Source organism: Sminthopsis crassicaudata, chromosome 4 (assembly GCF_048593235.1).
Source record: "Sminthopsis crassicaudata isolate SCR6 chromosome 4, ASM4859323v1, whole genome shotgun sequence".
NCBI lineage: Eukaryota > Metazoa > Chordata > Mammalia > Dasyuromorphia > Dasyuridae > Sminthopsis > Sminthopsis crassicaudata.
This window is the reverse complement of record NC_133620.1, coordinates 75,224,091-75,237,614: the sequence shown is the minus strand read 5'-3', so window position 1 is coordinate 75,237,614 and position 13,524 is coordinate 75,224,091. Positions and strand designations below refer to the sequence as shown.

The 13,524-nt window shown below is 31.1% G+C and overlaps 1 protein-coding gene across 2 annotated transcripts in view; it reads right to left on the bottom strand.

Annotated features, from left to right (window-relative positions):
• HMCN1 (hemicentin 1) overlaps nucleotides 1–13,524 on the bottom strand; it is a 478,149-nt gene that overhangs the window by 153,617 nt on the left and 311,008 nt on the right. For both annotated transcript variants that reach the window (XM_074308592.1, XM_074308593.1), the window contains exons 38-41: nucleotides 12,743–12,919; nucleotides 11,893–12,044; nucleotides 9,616–9,739; nucleotides 4,184–4,359 (exon numbers count right to left, since the gene is read on the bottom strand). In XM_074308592.1, coding sequence (XP_074164693.1) covers nucleotides 4,184–4,359; nucleotides 9,616–9,739; nucleotides 11,893–12,044; nucleotides 12,743–12,919 — 629 coding nt within the window. The remainder of the gene's footprint in view (nucleotides 1–4,183; nucleotides 4,360–9,615; nucleotides 9,740–11,892; nucleotides 12,045–12,742; nucleotides 12,920–13,524) is intronic.

Sequence of the window (13,524 nt, the reverse complement as noted above, 5' to 3'; positions counted from 1 at the left end):
ACATTTGAAAGAAGACTCACTTTAAAGAAAGAAAAAAGATGTATTAAGTGGTAGAATCTAAAGGGAGAATTTGAGGAAAAGATGACAGTCAACATGACAAAGTATAAATTAGAAGAGGCAAGTAAAACAAATTAGTGAAACAAAAAAGTTAGTGGGAAAAATGAAAGGATTTAGGATGTGGATGTAAATTTTCTAAGAAAAAAATGGAAATAATATGTAGCTATCAAGTTTGCAAGATATAATGTTGGGTATAAAGATCTCAAGGAGTACTTAACAACTGGGGAATAAATATACATGAGTAGTTAAAAATATACCTGATTAAGTATCTTAAGGAATACTCATGTAAAGAAAGCCAAAAATCATTACAAGGAAGCACAGAAGAGAACATTTGGGTAAAAATCAATTGAGGAAGACACAAAAGTGATTTTATAATTGGGCTAGATGACAGACCATCTGGACAAACAAAAAGGAATTTGGGAAACAGATCAAAAGTCTGTCATGATATAGAAATGATGGGGAACTTCACTTATCCAGACATGTTATCCAAAAGCAGAAGAGCTAACAAATTCTTTAATTTTCTTACCAATAATTTCATCCTACAAAGGGTGAAAGAAACCAATCAAAGTAAATTCTATTCTGATTCTCAATAATAAGCAATCAACCAGCATTTATAAAGTAGATTACGTGTGTCATGAAAGACAACAAGGATAAAAATATCAACAAAAATGAAATGGTCCCTGTCATCAAAGAGCTTATGTTCTAAGAGACATGTACTAGGATGATAATCATGTCACAGAAAGAATAGAGAAATGAAAAAGACATGGTTGAGGGAAAATTACTAATATTCTGAACTAATTAGATCAAGTAGTGAGGGGGAGTAAGAAGCAGAAAATTTATTCTAAGATTTTGAACAGAATATTTAAAACTAATGGAGCCCTCAACAGAAATGTGGCAGTTTGAGGCAAAGATGGGTTTTGGAGAAAAATAATGAATTCTGCTTTGGAAATATTGAATTTGAGATATCTATGATGTATCCAGTTTGCATTGAACAGCAGTTGGTGCCACAGTTCTAAAGTTGAGGGGGAACCTTTAGATCTGAGAGACATCTGTATGGAGTTTACTGAAATAAAAAATGGAAAGAAAGGCAATAAAAATCACAGAGGTTTTGGACCTATGAATATCAATTGTTGATATTCTCAATGGGAAACCTTTGTCTAACAATCAAAGAGTTGACACAAAATGAAAGGAACTGAATCATACAGATATTGACTTTATCTTCCTGGAAGATCAGGAGGTCACTAAGAGTGAAACAGGAAGGAAAAAGATTCCCCCCCTAAAAAAAAAAACAACCTTGGGGTCTACTTAGCAAATGGCTACTGATGCTGAAATTATGGGAACTTTAAAAAAGTAACCTCTCCCTCCAAAGGCTTGGAATAGAAAAGGAAAAAGAAAACTAGGCAGAGTGTGACAAATACAGTCGAGATTTTGTAGAAGTGATTTGAAAGCATTCAGAAGAAGTATAAATATAATTCTTTAAACTAAAATTCTACAGGGAAGTAAGGACAAGAGTGTTAGGAAACTAGAGTTTACTAAGAATGAAATTTTGAACACAAAGAGAAAAAGTCCTTACAAGGAATAAAAAGAAAAAAAATCATTGTGGATTCATATGGAACTCAACATTAAACTTAGTTTTTTTTTTTTTTTTGTTTTTATAATGCTTAGATATTTCAATCTCACTCAGAGATAACTCATTTGCCCAAACCTACTACTGATAGGCATTGAGGCTTTGACCCATTCTGTTCTTAACCTGGACTATCTTGCTCTTCCTTAGATAATGTCATATCCCCCTTTTCTTGGAGAGTAATCATATTAATGCTAAACTTGAATGTAAACATGTAATCTTCACTGTCTACTACTACTTGTAATTCTTGAGCTCGAGAAATCCTCAGCTTTCCTAGTAGCTGGAAATACTGCCATGCACCCCCCCCCCACATCTGAAGTAACTTAGATTTTTAAAAAGATGTAAAGATAGAAGTGCAAAGTGATAGAGGATGACTAGAAGAGTGTGGAAAAGAGTGTGAAAAGGGTATCATAATAATTTCAGGAGTGATAAAACTCAGAACAGGATGAGTTTCATGAAAAAAGCAAAGCACAATACAAAAAAGCTTTCTCTTCATTCTCTACCTCAGACATTGGTAAATAATCTGTATTTTCTTTTTTATTTTAACTTTGAATGTATTATTGAACTTTTTTTTTGAATTTGTCATTAGTGCTCCACCCAGAAGCCAAAATTTTTTTTCATGAAATAAAAAACAAAAAATCAACCATAGTCTGACCAGATCTCTCATCTCTGCAAAGAAGGGAGTATTTTCTCACCTCTTTTTTATCAGGATCATTATAATTACAAAGTTTACTTTCAAGGATTTTTGGTGGTGTTCTTTGCATTTATATTTTTGTAGTTATGGTATATTTTTCTAATTTTCTTTACTTCATATCAGCTTCATCAGCCTTATAATGCTCTGTATTCTTCATATTTAACAATCATTATGGCATAATAAGCTACTCTCATGGTGATCTTTATACTAATTATGAACAGGTTAGGTGAAATATCCCATTAAATTGTATTTCTTACCTCCTCTCCAAAAAGACTTTTTTACTATTGTTTTCCTTGAGCCCAAATTTCTTTTTTTAAAGTTATTTATTTATTTACTTTAAATTTATGGAATAAAACAAACATTTCTATAATAAAGTATAAAACGATAATATTATATGAAGCTGCAAATCTGCTATGTACAACTTGCTATTCCTCTTAAAATATAATAAAATTAACATATCCATTTCTCTTTTCCCTTTTTCTTCTTGCTCTCTCATCCTAGAGATGGCTACTATTAGACACTAAATATATATATATATATATATATATATATATATATATATATATATATATATATATATATATACATAGATATATAATTATTCTAGAAATATTTCTACTTATTAGTTCTTTTTCTAGATGTAGATAACATCTTTCTCCATATGTCCTTTATAGTTAATTTGGATATTTATAATAGTCAAAATGACATTTTCTTAAAGTTATTCTTAAACCTATTTTGCTATTACTATATACAATGTTCTCTTGGTTCTGCTCATTTCACTCTTCCTTATTTCATGTAAGTCTTTCTGTGTTTTTTTTTAAGATCATTGAGTTCTTCACAATCATATACCAAAACCTGTTCAGTTCATTTACAGTTTCTGAATTCCTTTATATTGAAAGTATCAATATTAATATGGGCCAGTTCTTCCTAATAAAGGTTTCCCACTTAGGGCATTAACAGTTAAATTAATATTTATAGGTATAAAGGTCTATTAATTAATACTTGTAGATCTATTGTGATTCTTAGTGCTCCGCACTCCATTTCTGATAGTCTAGTATCATCAATTCAGATATGAAAGGCTTTTGCACAGAAAAGGGCTATTTTCTAATTTTTGTTGTTTAATGGATTACCAGGGCTAAGGAAGTCATCATTTTATCCTTGAATTACAGATACACTAAGTCATCACAAACTTACTTGATTTCTTAATTATACTTATTTGCAAAACAATTAAATAGAAATAGTTTAAAAAATTTTATTTCAATACCTATGCTTATTTTATAATTTGGAATGTTTTGAATTTGAATGTCAAAACTATTTGCTTGCACTGTGCTTTTATTTCAGAACACATTTCCACAAACAACAGAAAGTAAAGCAATTTTACTTTTTGCATATTTATTTCATTTACTCAATGAGATTGTCAGCTTTTTGAAAGCAGACATCATGTCTTCTTTGTTATTCTAAAGAATTTAAAATAATTTTGCTTAATCTTTTGCAAAATATATACTTAATGATTATTTGTTGATTGAGGATGAAACTATAATACTCTTTCTCTGCTGACATATATTTAAAGATTCCAAAGTAAGTATCAAAAATAGAGTTAAAAATAGGGAGAGGTATAAATGATTTTACACTTATATTTATTTAAGCATGGAATGAAAGAATTTTATATTATCCTTGAAGTGGTATTTGGATTTTTCTGGGGAAAAATTAATAACATTTTGATAATATTCATTAAATTTTAATAGCATCTACTAATTGAATTGTGAAGTTGAAAAAAGAATAAGAAAGAGTAAATATATAAATTTTACCTTCAAAACACTTCCATTTTCAGAGATACTGAGGCCTGATTTCTTTAGCAGAGGTCGACCATCTTTTAACCAAGTCAAAATGGGTGGGGGAATAGCATTGCCCTGACAGTGTAGCTCCACAGCTTGGTTAATGAAGACGGAGACATTCTGCTCTTCTCCCATAATATTAGGTGGAACTAAACAAAAGATGGAAAGATATTTTTTTCTCAGAAAGGAAGAGGTCAGTGCATGTTTAATCTTCATTAATCATTATGAGATACAATGAAATGTTTTATTGGTTATCATAAATGGTTTTTCTGCAGGCAATCTGGCATGTTGCCTTGAAGTCTTGTCTAAAGAAAGCTGGTCTATGACACAGCATAACAAAGGCACAGATTAAATCTGTTCTTTTTAAACAGACATTTTTTTTTAACTGAGGATTTCATCTTTAAAAATTTTACAAAAGAAGGGTAGTGGTAGCAGGTCTCAAAGCTAAAAATGATCCATTATCAAAATTTAGATTTTTTTTTAACAAAGGATCTTACAACAAACATGCTAAAAAAAGGGGGGGAGAAGAAAAGTTATTCATTAATGAAAGAAAAGCAAGTTCATCTTCAAAATGTACTGTTTGTAAAGTACAATTCTACAATAGTAGAATTTTCAAAAAAAAAGTTATGTAGGTTATACAGGACATTAGAGACTATCTAATTTAACATTTATATAGTATATGTAACAATTATATATAATCATTTTTATATTCTAATTTTTAAAATTATATTAAGACTTAAAGAAGTTAAATGACCAGCCCAAGATTCTAAGCCAGATACAGGATTAGAACCCAGTTCCATGCTCTTCTTAACCACTTTCTTACCACTTATTTCATATCAGTTTCTTAATTATATATTAACCAAAGCCAGTGGAGCTAAAACCACACAATTAAGAAAAGAAAAAAGTAGCTTAGTGACAAACTATTCACTAATCTCATAATAACAGTATAAGAAGCAAGGCATTAAATTTATAATTCTCTGATAATAATGATCGACAGACACTGAAATGGTTTCCTGATGAAAGTTGTAAAAGTGTCCTCCTTTGAATGTGGTAAAAAGTGGAGAAAATAATTCTTTCTCTTTGGTGGTATAAGTTGAAAGTACACCAGGAATGAAGCAGAACTGAGAGAGTAGATTGAATAACCTATTCAGGACTCTTTTTTGCACAGTTATATAATAATTCAAATAAAAACCAATGAAGAAGTTGTGCCTGCTATAAAAGGGCCACCCTGAAGAAGCTGTTTGTCCCCCAGTAATCCTTTCCATGAGTTTTTACACTTAGAAGAATGTTTTCATGTTTGTAAAGAATAAATAGATTAAAACAAAACCATTTACCAGTATAAAATAGGGAATTTCATTTGTGTCAAAGATTACTCCAATATGGAGGGTATTGCCCAGGTTTTAGAAAAATTTTTGCTATAGAAATTTTGTTGTAATGATATTTGTTGTGACAGGAAGTGATCTTTAGAATATGGTAAATTATTCAAATACTGTCCTTTCTGGTTGTAGAAGTCACTATTAAGAAAAAAAGGGTAAAATTTGATTGACATTATGGACCCTCATACTAAGATAACCCTCTCTTCGTTCTCCATGTGTTGCTAATGTGTGATAGAGTCGTTATAAATTTTTCCAGAGGTATTGCTGCTCTTGGAAAATGTACACTGAACAATGACTTAAATGGACTTTTTGAGCAAATATTTGGGTAAATACATTTTGCACTGATTTGTGATGCCTTTTCCCCTTTTATATGAAAATAAACACAAATATCTAGCATAAGATTATGTTTCAAGGCATTTTTGGGGAGGAAGGGGAAAAATGAGATTACAGGAAACATTGAAATTTTGTTTGAGAAATAACACAGTTCTGCCTTAGATAAAAGGCAACTCAATTAGCTTGTTTGATACTCAAATTGCATTAATAGTAGCACCATAAGTATAACCAGTGCCACTTTCTAACACATCATTAAATATATACTTTCACTATATTTTCTTCTATTTTTTAGCATAGAATAGCTGATTTCACAGTTTGGAAATAATTTAAGGGAAAGTCTGGTCTCTGTGGATAAGAAGAACAGTACTACTATAAAAATATGTTTATCTTTGTTTCGTTGTAGTATGCACAAAAGAGTCTGTATTCTTTATGGATGTTTATAGAACTGAGAGTTGGAAACAACCAAGGAAAGTACAATGCTAATTTATTTCAAAATATTTTATTCTTCAATTACCTTTCTCTGCAGTTAAGTGAGCTGAATCAAATTGAAAAACAAACTAGCTTTTTAAAACTGAGAAGCAGACTGCAAAAACAATAGAGTATTTGTTTCTTGGAGAACATAAATTAAAATGAATCTAATTACTTTGAAGGATATACATTACCCAAATAAATACATTTTATCTCTCTTGTCTTTCGTTCCCAACTTTTTGTTTAGTCTGGCTAAGAGAAGGTCCTGACCTTCAGTTCCTCAGCTTCTTTTTCTGTTATTCCTACTTTGTTTCCTAGTTATGTTTCTTGGGGAAGATTTCACAGCAGGGTAGTTTTTCATTTTGTGTATTATATTTGAAGAATTGCTAAAATTCAAACAGCACAGAATTATAAGATTTGAGATCCTAATTTGTGATCCTTGGGAAAACTGTCTGAGTTCTTTTATTTTATTTTTAAAAACTTATTTATTTATTATTATTCCCCAGTTTTAAAGACATTTTTTAAAACATTTGTTTCTAATCTTTTGAGTTCCAGATTCTCTCCCTCATCTTCAACCCCCATTAAGAAACCACACATGAAGTTATGCAAAACATTTGACTTCTTTTTTTCTGATTTCTTTAAAGTAACAGTACAATGGGAATACAAAACCATTGTTCTCAAGTTTCTTAGTTAAGGTCCTCAAGGTGAGACAATATACATTCCAAAGATGCAACACTACAAAGGTGAGATTCTTACATTGTACTGATCTTATTCTAAGAAAAACTTAATTCTTCTCTCTCAGGTAAATCTATGCAAAGCTCCCCTCTAAAGATTAATATGCCTCAGTTGCAATAAGAGACTTGGCTCTTCACTTTACTATTTCAATAATAATTCAAACTAGTGGTTTCATTGGTATGGTTATTCCCTCCCTAGATACGGATTATAACATCACTGCATTTTTGTTGATGGTCTTTGGAAGTTGCTCTGACCAAAAAATATATTATCCTAAAGCCAAACTAGTAATAAATGAAAGGACTTGGGTTCAAAATCTGTATATGTCACTATTGTATATGTTTTTGGGCAGATCAATGAACTTCTCTGGAACTCACTATCCTCTTTTGTAAAATGAGGGTTAAACTTGATGGCCTCTCAAGGATCTTTTAGAACTATGGAACTTTAAGGCTCTCCAAATATAGGTAGGCTGATCCTCATTGGTTGCCAGGTCTGAATGTCAAATGTTTCCATATTGATAGAAGCTGCCAGCATTTGTTGTCTGCCAACAGGAACACAGAGTTACCTTTATATTATGAAAAAGCATCAATTTTAGAGAAAGGAGAGAGAGAGGGAAAAGGCAGAAGAAGAGGAGGGAAGAAGAAAAGGGAAGAAGAGGGAGAGTAGGAAAACTAGGAGAAGCACAAGTAGTAGCAGGAATACCAATAGTCATATGCCCTCATCATTTCAATGCTTGGACTATTTGCAAGATACTACTTCAAGAACCTTCCCCCTACCTATCTATCCTCCACTCAATTGTCAAACTGATCTTAAAGCACAGTTTTGTCCAAGTTACATCTATTCAATAAACTCTAATAGCTTCTTATCACCTCCAAGATCAAATAGAAAATCTTCAGAATATCTTAAAACTTTCATAACATGGTATCCTCTTATTTTCTAGCCTTTTTACATCTTACTTGCCTCCTCCACCAAGTATTCTACAATCTATTGTAGAAAAATGGTTTTCTTGATGTTTCTTTCACACAAAATAACCCACCTCTAAATTGTGAGAATTTTTGCTGGCTATCTCCTATGTCTGGAAATCTTCTTCCTCATTTCTTCCTGCTGGTTTCCTTGGTTTCATTCAAATGCTGACTAAAATCCCAAATTTTGCAGGAAGCCTTTCCCAATTTCCATCACCACAAATCCTAATGTCTTTTCCCCCCTGGCTAGCTTCAATTTGTCTTGTATATATCTTGCTTGTATACAGTTCCTTGAATGGGAATACTTCAGGAGCATTGTCTTTTACCATTCTTTGCACTTCCAGTATCTAGGCATAATGCTTAAAACATAAAAAAATGCTTAATAAATTCTTGTTGATGGACTTACTAATGAAATTAAAATGTTTTCAGATGAAAAATGTACCACCTTAAATTTAGTTTTTAATTATATAATCACAAAGGAATTAAACAGTTAAACAAGTATCATGTTCTGAGTATGCTAAAATACCAAGCTTTAAATTTAAATGCAGATCAAAAAGTTCTAACTTCCTCACAGTAGGCTACATTCTTAGAAAACCTAACAGAATCAGAGGCATCTTTTATCTTATCCCCATATGGCAAGCAACAACAATAATAAAAATATGCATTTTGTACGTATATTTTTAATATTTGATAAAAGTATCTTAACAGCATGAACTCTTTGTTGATAGTTCTGAATGAAAAATTAAGTAAAAATGAGAAATAATCATGTGCCTTTGAATGGAAAAATTGGGAAAGATTGCCTTCTTAGAATTGCTGCTAATATTCTTAGACTTCTTATACTCCCCTATAAACATCATACAACTTAGGTATATTTCTTTTCTTTTTTCTTTTTTCTTTTTTTTGAGTTTTTAAAAGTTTTTCTTTTACTCATCCAACAGAAAAAATAGACATATAAAATCACCTAATGCCACTGAGAACATTTATTTTATAAGGAAACATGTTGTGAAGAAAAAAAAATCCAGAAAAAGAGGTAAATTTTAAACATTTGAGGCATAATCAGTCATACTTTCCATTCTATTAGCTCATTAAAGCACATTAAAGCTCAGCATCATTGGTATAAAAACTTAAAATGGCATTAGAATTTTCAAATAAGGAATATAAGTGGGAAATTTTAAAAATGTTTACAATAAACTAAGAACACCTGAAAGCTGGACCAAATTTAAATCACATTTTCAAAAACCCTGCATGTTGATAGCCGCAAATCATTATAATTATTAAGCTATGTAAACAATAAAGCAATTATGGCTGAGAGAAAGTAATGTTCTCTGCAGGATATGGTATGCATGTTTATTTTTGGTTCCAAAATTTAAAAAAAAGATAAAGTTTATTAAAAAAAAACAAATCAACTTTTGTTCTGAGTTGATCACATTAAATATCATTAGTATCTTTTATCACATTTTATTAAGTCTTCCCTCCTCCTGCATAATCTTATTGATACATATAAGTAACAAACAAGGGAACCAATATTCCTCACCATATACTCTGAGGTCAATATCCCTTTGTTTCTCCCCAGCAGCATTCACTGCCACACAGGTGTATTTTCCTGTATCACTGATTTGTGCACTAGTCAATGCTAGTATTCTACCACCAAAAAGCACCTATAAAAGAAATAATACAAAATCAAGTTTAATAGATTTCTCTCTTGAAGATTTGTTTTAACAAGTAATGATAACAAAACTAGATAGACCAATTTTGCTTTAAGATTTGCAAAGAGCTTTACAGATATTTTATTGAATGCTCACAACAACTCTGGGAGGGAGGTTCTATTATTATCCTCATTTTGCAAATGAAGAAACTGAGGCAGATAACTAAGTAATTTGGCTAGGATCAAGATCTAGTAAATTTCTGAGGCAGAATTTGAGTATAGAACTTTAATCTGAATTAAATGATGCTATCACCTAATTTCCCCAAATAATGAAATAAAAGGGATTTTTGTTTTGCAACATGCAGGAAATTTTATTTTTCTAAAATTAATGGAACATTAAACATAGAAGAGACCTTGGAAATAACTTAATGTCACTGAGACACATTTATTTTATAAGAAAACATTTATTTTATGAAAAAAAATCCAGAAAAAGAAGTACATTGACCTGCCCTGATTCAAAGAGACTTAGTGGGCATATATATCCCCAGATTTCCCATCTCCTATTTTAATACCTTTTCCAGTGAATTTTGTCTATTGGTGTCATCTTAACTTACAGAGAGCTCTAGTTTGCCTTAATGTGAAAGCACTGTCCATGGTAGATATAAAGGACAAATAGCAGAGATTAAATTGTATTATACATAATCATAAAATTTCTCCATACTGAATCTGGTAACAACTGTTAACCCAGGGTATCATTTTTATGAAAAAAAAATGTGTGCGTGTATGAGAGTGTATGTGCGTGTATTGCAGGAAGGAGATATTGTAGGCAACACATTAGATAATCATTCAATTTTATAAGAGAGGAGAAAAGATGAAATCACAAAAACAATTAATACCCAATTATTCCTTTTCCAATTATTGTTAATAAATATTAAACTTAAATTTTAAACAGGAATATTAATAGATGACACTGTTGTCTATTTTTCATCTCAGTAATCCATATTTACCTTCTATCAAGCCTTCAAAGGCTCTGGACAAGGAAGAATTAAAGAAAGCATGATGTATTGAAAAGGGAAAAAAAACAAAAGAGGTTAGGAAACTAATTTAGTTGATTAAAATACAAAAGCAAATTTTGATTTTGATTTGATTTATTTTTCTCATTTTCTTACTCAATAAAATTCAGTCAATTAGGTCCAAGTTCACTTGCCACAGTCACAGAATTTTGCAAAATCTTAAAAAGTTTGAAAAAGGCTTCAGAGGCCGTTTAATTCCTATTGGGCCTGGCAAAAAATACCCTTATATTAAAGGATAAATAATTACCTAATCAATTCTTAAAGATCTACTTGAAGCACAGCCCTTTACTATCCAAAATAGCCCCATTCTATTTCTTAAATTGGAGAGTTTTGATTGTTTAAAAATTTTCCTTATATGAATCCTCAACTTTCCACTTAACTGTTTCTGATTAAACACCTAAAAGGAAGAGTTAATCCAGAAAAATATGTAGTAAAAGATAGTTATTTTATACTATAGCTGGCAACACAATCTAGACAAAGAAAACGCAAAAGGAAAATTTTTGAAAAGGGAAAGATTATTCAGCTTATCAGCAGAAGCAGGAGCCATATTTCAGATATAACTAGTCTGGAACAGAAGATACTATCTCTGCAGAATTATCTTTTATTCATTTCTATACATGTACAATTTGTTATTTTCATTCAGTCATTTTCAGTCATGTTTGACTCTTTGTGACATCATTTGAAGTTGTTTTTTTTTTTTTTTTTTTTTTGACAGAGATAAGGAGCAATTTGTCATTTTCTACTCCAGCTCATTTTATAGGTCAGGTAACAAAGGTAAATAGAGTCAAGTGATTGATGAGGGTCACACAGCGAGTAAGTATCTGTGGTCAGATTTGAACTAGGAAATATGAGTTTTCCTGACTCCATGCTCGGGGCTTTATGCACTACGGAGGCACTTAACTGCTCCCAGTTTATGGTTACACAGTTAAACATGAATCAGGGGCAAAACTCAAATCCAGATTACCTGATTCCAAGACGAGCCCTAAATGAAGCTATCATCCTTTGCAGATTTTTCTAGCAGTGTATAAATTCCTAATTTTACTTCTTAGGTCTTAGCAATAATTGATTTCTTTAGTATAGTGGCAGCAAATACCTGAATTCCATCCGAAAAGCTGGAGACAGGGCTACCATCTTTTAGCCAGGTCAAACTTGGTGCAGGAATGCCTCTGGCCTCACACTCTAACCTTACCAGGTTATTAACAACCACAGACATCATGTCATTACTGCCAGAAATTGATGGGGGAACTAAAAGAAATAAAAAATTATGATAAGGCAAGTTAATATTAAAATTATTTAATTCCATGATCAAGACATAGGGGGTACCATAATAGAAATAGTATTTTCTATTTCTACAATAGTTTTTTTAGCTTTTCCCAAAGATTTTATATACATTTAAAATTTTATCCTCATAGTTATTGTGTGAGATATAAAAGGAAATCATTATTACCCAGATTTTAAAAACTGAGGAAATGGATACTAAGAAAAATGTGTTGATTTTTCTAAGGTTATAAAGCTAGACACTGAGAAAGCTGGGACTAGACTTCTCATCCCTTTCCTCTTCTGCTATAAAGTGCTCCCTATTTAGAGAGACAGCGGTTTTTTTTTTGTTTTGTTTTTTTTTTTTTTTTTTTTTTTTTTTTGCCAAAACATTTGTGATTCATAGGAATATTTATTAATAAACATGTTTATTGTAACTAACCAATAAAATTTCTATGACCTGCTAGAAAAACCATTTGAATATATTTAAAGGTCAAGCAGATATTAACATGTCCCAAATAATAATAATATATCATCAATATATTTTGACAGTACATATCAATAAATTTTAAATGCTTTAGTCTCTAAACCAAGATAACATAATAAATGTTTATATTATATATAAAGACTTATTGTCCTTGAGTTGTTTTGAATAACTGCCCTGCCCAGATTAATTTGAAACTTACCATGAACCTGTAGGCTGTAAAATAATTCAGCACTCCCTGCAGTATTGATGGCTACACATTTGTAAATACCAGTATCAGCAATTTGAGCACTATCAATCTCAATGATCTGTCCCCTTTTCAAGAAAGTGGCACCAGCAGAGCTTGAAAGTAGATGATTATCTTTATACCATGTAATTGCTAAAAGAGGAATATGAGGGAACAAAAGTAAGTATGAAAAGCTTCAGCACAATTGCCATTCAGGAAGTCACTTACTTAGTCGCGTATTCATGTTGGTTCCCCAAGTTGCTCCAATCTAGAAAACCTCTTTAAAGGTGAATCTATAATTAAATACTCAGTTGGATCTATGACCTCACCAAAATAGGAGATTCCCCCCAGCCATGCAGATATTAATCGTCCCCTTTCCACCATCCTATGTGACTATTGTTTATATTCTCACAAAAGTTCATCATAAGAGGTTCACTCAGAATGTGGAAGGCTTTTCTTTCTCCCAATATCACAAATATATTAATGGAGGACTAGGATTGTCTCTCCATCTCTAATAGGGAGACATTAAAATTATCTTTCACTCTCTGAACCTAAAGATAATTATCGTTAGATAGAAAACACATTTACTTCATGTTATTTCTTTTTTTGATGTTCTTCCAATGTAAAAATTGGCCTGGATCCTTTCTTATAATTTCAAGATTCATTGTTATAAATTTTTGATGTACATTACTAATCAACAGGACTAAACAAATGTTGAAAATCAAAATTTTTATCAGTAATAGAAGTTTAGCATGACA